We start from the raw sequence: 9,335 nt of genomic DNA on the forward strand, positions 1-9,335 counted from the left end.
ATTGCCAGTTCTGACTAATGAATGGTGTTATCTCTAGCTAAAAAAATAATCCTTGGAACAAACATCTTTGCACGTAAATACACACCGAAGGCAGCAGAATCATTGCCATGTCATGCCAACTTAGAAAGTCGGTATAGAATTTATAACTAAAGTGTTACGTGTGTGCTCTTCTACATGGGTGCTGCAATATTGCCACTTTTTGCCTTGAGGTGCTTTGCTCACACTGGCCTTTTGATTCCAGGAGGTACAGGGGCCTGTGATCTCAGCACAGAGGAGCTCTCCCTAAATACCTGTCGAACGGATAAGGCCAGGCTTCTACGCCACTCTGTGTATCTTCAAAGTCGCTTTGGCTCTGCTTTTCCTCAAAGTGACTCCGTCTGATTTGGTGGCTGGTGCGCCTGCATCACGGGCTGGGTTTAGCTGTCAGGCCCCATTCAGCTCACTCACTGTACAAGGAAAAAGAAAATGTGCCTTTCTGCCTGTGGTAGTTTCTGGGCTTTTGAGAGGGAACCACGGCTCCACCATCATCAGGCTAGGAGTTCCTCTTCCAGGGCTGAGACACGAATGTTTATTTGGAAAATTAATGAGCTGAATGAGACTAGAATCCCAGATAGTACATTAAAAACTTCATCATCATCCCTTTCCTTGAATAGCAGGGATGCCAGATTGAGCCCAGATCAAAATGCAGATGTATCTGAGCGCACTGCGAGGGGACCTCCAGGAAACAAAGGATGAAAATTGTGAGTCAGGGCTGCCCTGGTGGGCACAGTGGTTGAGGGTCCGCCTGCCGATGCAGGGGATGCGGGTTCGTGCCCCGGTCCGGGAAGATCCCACATGCTGCGGAGCGGCTGGGCCCGTGAGCCACGGCCGCTGGGCCTGCGCGTCCGGAGCCTGTGCTCCGCAACGGGAGAGGCCACAGCAGTGAGAGGCCCGCGTACCGCAAAAAAAAAAAAAAAAAAAAAAAAAATTATATATATGTGTGTATGCATACATTTCAACATATACAAATATCCATTTGTACATAAACACCAAATATATAGTATACATATATGTACAAGTATACGTGTAGATGTATACACGTATGATACCTACAAATATATTTTAAAAAGTAAAACCTTTCCAAAAATGCTCCTCATCCACCAGTAGTTACTTCCAGATTGTGTATGGGTCTGCCTTTTTAATGATATCCATAGCCATTTTAATTACTTTATCAGAGATATAGGCTAGAACCAGAAAGTAATTAATAAACCAATCCTAATAACTGAAAGAGATGTCACAAAATCTGTGACGCTGATTTAAAGACCATGCACTTCCTTCACGGGACAGAAATTCCAGGCCTGCCCTCCCAAAACGGAAGCAGGGCTGCCGGTTCCCAGTCCAAGCCATTCCCTCCTCCTTCCAGGCATCAAAAGCTCCTTCAGTTTGGGTGTTGTCCTCCCCCTGTGAATCAGGCTGGACTCCTGCCTCAGAAATCTCCACTCGTGCTGCACTCGGGCGTAAGGACCTGGGTTCTGGTGGCAACCACTGAGCCACTAGAATAAACACTCCTGTAGCCACCTTACTTTGTAACTTCTCATTATGTGAAATAATACATTTTCCTTATGGTTTAAAGCAACGCAGTTGGAGTTTTGTCGTATTCGCAGCCAAATAATTACATAGAGCCTAATACAAGGCCTACTTACTGTTATTTGTTGGACAGTATTAAAAAGTTTGGCTACCTACTTTCCAGATCTTAAACATATTCCCGTAGTAAATTAGGAGGAAGTAGCGTGCTTCAGACCTACACAGTCCCAAGAGCACAAAGTGACAGCCGATGGCCTGAGCGCAAGGACATAGACTCTAACAAATAAAATAAAAAAACAGAAACAAGAAGGTAAAAATACAAAACTCAGGGTCATCTAGTATTAGAGCAGAAAATGTCACACACTCAGCCCACAAAGGCATTATCATATCAAAGAACCGACCAATATAGAAATAAGTAGTATAGAGAGATTTTCAACTAAACTAAGAATTTTTTAAAGTTTCTGTGCTCAAGGGTTGAACCAAAATTACCTGGGGAAAAAAAAAAGGCGCTGTTAGAACCGCTCATTCATTGAGAACATCACACATCTTGGATTTTACTCTGCGCCTGCGCCAGAACGCATTGTTCCGAGCCGCCTGGAACTGAGGCAGTTTGTGCTCCTGAACCAGATTATGAAAAGTGATTAGGTCCCAAGGACAGTCACAAAAGCCCATTTGATTCCAAACGGGTCTGAAGACTCTTGGAAACTACGGCAAGCTTAGGACTATGGGCATAGTCTACCCACCGGAATTGACAGCGCTGTTGCAGAGGTCAGACCCAGGTCATCTGGCTCAGAATAAGGAGGCACGTCCTGAGGCCACGCAGCAGGGCCCACGCTGCCCCATAAGCTGCCTGCCCGTCTCTGGACGGTGCAACTTGGGGCCGCCTGACAGGCTGTGCTGGAGAACAGGCCACCATATGGGGTGGGGGGCTGGAAGAGATGACCTTCAAAGTCTCCTCCGATTCTGCTTCCAATTTTCTGATCCCCTCGGGGTCCTTCCAGATGCTCTGAATTCATGGTGACTGTTCTGTCCCTGTAATCTTCTTGTTCATCACAGAGCTCTGTCTGTGAGGCTCCTGACGGCAGGCACAGCCCAATAGCAGGAGTGGCCCCTCCTTGCTGGCGTCCCTGCGGCACCAGGTCGTCGCTGCCCATCCTGCTGCTGTCTGAAATCCCCAAGCAAAGACTCAAGGATGCCAAGGACGGCAGGACTTGGGGGGTAATGAGATGCGTATGCAATTTGCTATAGCTACTCTGGCATAGCCCTGGATGTGGACTCCGATATTTTACCTTCTCCAAAACCTGGGTCAGCTTTGCCTTCCTTCATGAAGACGTCTCTGAGTCTGCTGGTCGAAATTAGTGAATGCGTCCTCAGAGCCCTGCAGCAGCTCTAACACCTCCTTCATGGTAGCTCTCCCATTCCGCACCTAAATATAGCTGTTTGTGCGGACATCTCATCTCCCCTATAAGATCCTACGAGGCAAGACCCAGGAGAGTCTTGGTAAAGCAGGAGAATTAGCTCTTTCCATCTGGGAGCTGACAATATGTTTGAAGCAACTGGGCAAGTGCACCAAGGATGGGTTTGTGAGGTGGTAGCTTTCACTCAACGTTGAAATGCAGCGAGTGAGTGGAGCGCGTAGAGCGTGCAGAGCACGTAGAGCGCGTAGAGCGCGCAGAGCACGTAGAGCGTGTAGAGCGTGTCTGCTGCGTGTCGGACGTGGCGTTGGATTCTTGGGGAGGGAGGGAGGTGAACAAGAGTCAGTTAGACAAAGCATTCACCCTCCAGAAGTCACTGGCTGATAAGGGAGGCTGTCACCCCCTCTGATCCTCCACATTAATTCAGAGGTGGAACTTGGAGTCAGGACGCGTCTGGTCACCCACAAAAGGTGTAACTCTGAAACTGATCGTCTGGGGAAGGAGGCAAATTCCCGTTTCATACCACTTGCCTTTGGAAGTTCAGACGTAGGAAGGTATGATGGCCGTATCCGAAAGTGATAGGGTAGGGACAGGCCACATGAGATGTCACTATTCCTGTCCATGGAGGGGTTGGGGAGAGAAGGCTGCTACTGGAGTTGAGGATAGAAAGTACAAGGAAAAGCAGGCAGCGTGCCATATCTTATAGAGGACACGAACCCAGAGCACGGAGCCAGCGTGCCTGGGTCTGAGTCCCAACTTGGCCATTTACTAGCTGTGTGAGCTCGGGCAGTTGCTTAACCTCTCCGTGTCTCAGTTTCCTCATTTGTAAAATGAGAATAATGACAATACCTTTCTCATACAGTTGTGCTGAGGATTTACAGAGTTTAATGGGCTGAAGGGCTCAGAACAGTGTCAAGAGTGTGAGTTGCCATTACAGTGGTTACTGTGTTGTCATCTGGACTGAGAGCAGGTCAGGACGTGGGCCGCTGAGTCAGTCCCTTCCCTATTGAGGCACAAAGCCAAGCTCTCAGCCACCATGACCACCACTTCCCAGAGAATGTTGGCTAGTAACCCGGGGAGTAAATGAATTTCCAGGCCCCTCCCGTCCCAGCAGAGAGGCTTTCCAGACATTTGAGTGTAAGAATCCTGACTGAGCAGGAAATGCAGAGCCTCTCCTCCTCCTGGACACTGTGTCAGTTCAGGACATCAACATGAGCCCGGCTACCCAAAGGAGACTTCGACATGACACTCCTCCTTCCCCAAACATCTCCAGAATTCAGCTGTTCTTCTACCACTTCATTGTCTCTTCTGGCCCTCATCTTCCCACCTGAGCCCCCATATCAGCTGCTGATGGCTTTTAGTCTCCTCTTCTCTGATAATTCCACGATCCTTACAAACCTCAGACTGTAACTGTGCTTATTAACTACGTCTGGTGGGAAAATACAGATGAAAACAAAAATTCGTACGGTTGTCCCACCATCAGGATTATGGTTAAAACTGACCTAGAGGGGTGGGATGGGGAGGGTAGCACGGAGGCCCACAGGGACGGGATATAGGGATACATAGAGCTGATTCAGTTTGTTGTGCAGCGGAAACCAACACAACATGGTAAAGCAATTATAATCCAATAAGGATAAAAACAACCAAACTCATAGAAAAGGAGATCAGATTTATGGTTACCAGGGGCGTGTAGGGGGAGGGAAATTTGGATGAAGGTGGTCAAAAGGTACAAACTTCCAGTAGTAAGAAAAATAAGTACTAGGGATGTAGCGTATGTACAACATGATTAATATAATTAAAACTGCTGTTATGTTATACATGAAAGTTAATAGAGTAAATCTTAAGAGTTCTCATTATAAGGAACAAAAATTTTTTCTATTTCTTTAATTTTGTGTCTATATGAAGTGATGGATGTTCACTAAACTTACTGTGATAATCATTTCATCATGTGTGTAAGTCAAATCCTTATGTAGTATACCTTGAATTTATACAGTGCTGTATGTCAATTATATCTCAAGAGAAAACAATGAAGTCTGATAATATCAAGCACTTTTCGTGGGTCTGGGAGAGAGTTTCTCACATACTCCTAGTGGGAGTAGGGTCATTTTGGAGGGTATCTAGGCAGTGTGGACTGAAATTTAAGATGCACAGTCCTCTGACCCAGCAGCCTCAGGGCTCCAAGTCTACCCAGAGGAACTTTCTCCTGAGAATGAAGGAGGCACATCAAAAAGGTTCAGAAGGTTCATTGAGCCTCATTTAGAACAGAGAAAAATCTCAGAAGAAACCTAACTGCCCATTAACGGGGAAATGGCTACACTGTGATACATCCATGTTCTGGAACACTACACAGCACCGAAAACATAAGATACACCTAGATTTACTGACGTGGAAAGATGTTACATAATGACATGTTATGAGATGAGCTGTGTCCCCTCCTCAAATTCATGTTGAGGTCCTAACCCCTAGTACCTCAGACTGTGACTATATTTGGAGATAGCATCTTTAAAGAGGTTAATTAAGATAAAATGAGGTGGGCCCTAAGCCAATACGGCTGGTGTCCTTATAAGAAGAGAAGATTAGGATACAGACACACACGAAGAGACCATGTGAAGACACAGAGAGGAGATGGCCATCTACAAGCCAAGGAGAGAGGCCTCAGAAGGCACCAATCCTGCAGACACCTTGATCTTGGACTTCTAGCCTCCAGAAATATGAGAAAATAAATTTCTATTATCTAAGGCACCTAATCTGTCCTAGTCTATGGGACTTTGTTACAGCAGCCCTATCAAACTAGGCTACACAATACCCGGTATTAGATATTTTCTCTGGATGTGTATAGACGTGTGTAATATATGGAAAAGAGAATGGAAGGGCCCACCCCGGGCTGATCCCTCCTTTGGGGAGGGGTTGGGATTGGGGAATAGTGATTGAAGGAGTAAAATAAAGTTTTACTTTTTATGCATTTTGTACATTACTTGTACATCCGTTTTTTAAAAACCCTCCTTCAGAGAAAAACAAATACCGTACGCTAACATATATATATGGAATCTAAGAAAAAAAAATGTCATGAAGAGATTAGTGGTAGGACGGGAATAAAACACAGACCTACTAGATCATGGACTTGAGGACATGGTGGGAAGCAGCCGCATAGCACAGGGAGATCAGCTCGGTGCTTTGTGACCACCTAGAGGGGTGGGATAGGGAGGGTGGGAGGGAGGGAGACGCAAGAGGGAAGAGATATGGGGACATATGTATATGGTTAACTGATTCACTTTGTTATAAAGCAGAAACTAACACACCATTGTAAAACAGTTATACTCCAATAAAGATGTTAAAAAAAAAAAACAAGAAACCTCCTTCAATGGCTCTCCATTGAACACAGAACGCAACGTACCTCCCCACCTGCATCTTCCCATCTCTGGATCCTCCACTCCCACCCCTGACCCTCGCACGCCTGTTTGCCACACCACACCAGGATATCCCATCCCTGCACTGCTTCCAGGCCTCGGTCTCTCTTGTCTTTTCCTCCTTTTGAAGACTGGGCTGCTGATTTTCATCCTTCAGAGCCCAGCTCAAACATCACTCACATTAGAAATTGGTTGCTAGAAGTCTTACTCGGCAGATTTTCCCAGGGCCTTCTTCTCGGGTTTTTTGTTTTTAATGTCTTTATTCCTTTTTGTATTCCCAGTGCGTAATCAGTGACTGTGGCCAAGTAAATGCTCAATAAATGGTTCCAAATGCATCAGTGATAGACACGTTTTCTAGCAGGTTGCTTTTTCATTCAGTGTATCTCAAAGGTCCCACATTTCATTCTGTATGAGTTAACAGACTCCCTAGAGACTAGGACCGTAATCACGACATGAATGAGGCCCCAGCCTTGTACTGCTTCTTTCATACAATGGGGACAACTGTATTTCTGGGCCAGCCAACCCCCGTTTACTTTCAGTTCTGGTGAAATCAGCTGAGAATGTATTGCAATTTATTTTATTCAAGTTCTGTGCCCATAAAGGTCTTCAATTACTTAACCTACAACAGGCCCAAATCCGAAACGCCTCTGGACCTCTCACTGGGAGGCTCTGCTAACCCAGGCCTTACCTCTTCATCGGCTTGGGTGAGCACTCCCTCTCCAGGTTGGAGGACGTGTGCTTCACATGCATTGCATTATAGGAAGTGTGAGTGTAGTCATTTTCATCGCTGTAGTCAGGACCGAGTAACGTCCGGGCCCAAGTTCCCATGTCATAAGGAGGAAGGGTTCCTCCAAATTCAGACGGCAAAAATTCAGGGTGTATTAGCTGGTGGAGGCTGTTTAAGTTGTTTCCATGCAGGAAAATCTGGAAAGAAAAAATAATTAGCTAGAAAAACCTCCAAGACTTATGACCCAGCATTTAATCTGATACACAGTCTAGCAATGACAAAGTGGATGCCCTGCTGGTGATCATGGGGTTTAAAGAGGCATTCAATTTTGTGTCTGTAGCTTAGTCTGCATAAAATGTTAATTTATTGCTCTGAAAGGGGCCTGAATTAATAGTCCTTAAAAATGAAGTTCATGAACAAATTTACACATACGGTCATCTCTGAATTATCCCTGCTGATGAAAAGAGTAGCGATGCAGACCATCCAAAACCCTCCAGTCATGCTTCACACACAGCCCCATGTTGCTGTGCTCTCCCCCGGAGTACCCTCTGGACCCTCCTCAGCCCTCCCCATCCCTCCCAGGCCTACACCAGGTGGCAGCTTCTTTCTCGGTCTGTCCCAGGAGCACCTGTCCACTCTGCTTCTCCCCTCTTCCCCAGATTAACTCTTCATTGTGTGATGACTTCTAGTTTTTTCTGATTTGTTCATTTATGTCTTGCTTCCCCACAGCAAGACAAGAATGCTCAGGGAAACGGGACAGTGTCTTCTTTCTCTTGTAACGCTCTCCTAGCTCCCAGGGTGGTATGGGCACAAGGAAAAAGCTCAGGGAATTCTTAGTCAGTGGAACTGAAAACTGGGACCTGAGAATTTACCGTGAGATATTTTTGCAACGATTTTCTATTTTTGTCTGGATTTGCCAACACCCTCAACAAACAAGTTTGCGTCTTCTAAGCATATGATAGATGGTGATGGAAATTAGTCAAGCAGGGGAGAAAACACCCCCAAATAACAACATTTTCAAACAAATCTGTAAAGTGGATAAGCCACAAGTTGATAATTACCATTGCCTGCGATTTAGGAGTTGACTCCTGAAAGTTTATGTAAAGTGCATCCGTATAATGACATCGGTTCCCACACTTCTTCATGTTGCAGGCTTAATGCCCATAAATTGTACTCAAGTGTAGGGCCATCAATTACACACACACACACACACACACACCCATACTTAACCATGATGAAGTGTAAATGTGATTTTTAAAATACTTACATATAGTATAATAATATACCATATAAGTATTATATTATGCTATATACTACATACTACAGGCATCCCTTGTTTATTGTGCTTTATTGCACTTCACGGATATTATGCTTTTTCTAAATCGAAGGTTTGTGGCAACCCTACGTCAAGCACATGGCATCAAGTCTATTGGTGCCATTTTTCTAACAGCGTTTGCTCTCCTCGTGTCTCTGGGTCACATTTTGATAATTCTCTCAATATTTCCAACTTTTTCATTATTATTATATTTGTCATGTTGATCTGTGATCAGTGATCTTCGATGTAACTATTACACTTTTTTTGTTGTTTTGTATTTTTAATTAAGGTATGAACTTTTTTTAAATAAAAATTTTACTTTTAAAATTTAATAATTATTAACATTTATACAATATTTACGTTGTTTTGGACAATTGTGCATTAATAACATTTTTAATGATTACCCAACTTAAAAGAAAAATTTTTGGTATTTAAAGCATTAGGGTCATGGGTAATCAAAGAGTAATTTAAATTTATACACATATTTTTGTTGCGAAGAAATGTAACAGGGTGATCGATAAAATGCTTTCCGGTATAAAAAAAATGTTATGTGAGGCTATGATTCGGTGGGGGAAGTATAATGGAAATACAAGTTCAAGGAGAACAAAAAGAACATGTAAAGTTTCTGACTATTAATGAGGAATTTGTTTAATAATTTTTTTAACATCTTTATTGGAGTATAATTGCTTTACAATGGCGTGTTAGTTCCTGCTTTATAACAAAGTGAATCAGCTATACGTATACAGATATCCCCATATCTCCTCCCTCTTGCATCTCCCTCCCTCCCACCCTCCCCGGACACTTAGGTTGCTTCCGTGTCCTGGCTATTGTAAATAGTGCTGCAGTCAACATTGCGGTACATGACTCTTCTTGAATTACGGTTTTCTCAGGGTATGTGCCCAGGAGTG

At 44.3% G+C, this 9,335-nt stretch overlaps 1 protein-coding gene across 7 annotated transcripts in view; it reads right to left on the bottom strand.

The window, feature by feature from the left end:
• CLVS1 (clavesin 1) overlaps nucleotides 1-9,335 on the bottom strand; it is a 246,674-nt gene that overhangs the window by 16,862 nt on the left and 220,477 nt on the right. For all 7 annotated transcript variants that reach the window (XM_055091287.1, XM_055091286.1, XM_028500704.2 and 4 more), the window contains one exon: nucleotides 7,074-7,309. In XM_055091287.1, the coding sequence (XP_054947262.1) occupies nucleotides 7,074-7,309 (236 nt within the window). The remainder of the gene's footprint in view (nucleotides 1-7,073; nucleotides 7,310-9,335) is intronic.

This window comes from Physeter macrocephalus, chromosome 15 (genome assembly GCF_002837175.3).
Source record: "Physeter macrocephalus isolate SW-GA chromosome 15, ASM283717v5, whole genome shotgun sequence".
NCBI classification, from domain to species: domain Eukaryota; kingdom Metazoa; phylum Chordata; class Mammalia; order Artiodactyla; family Physeteridae; genus Physeter; species Physeter macrocephalus.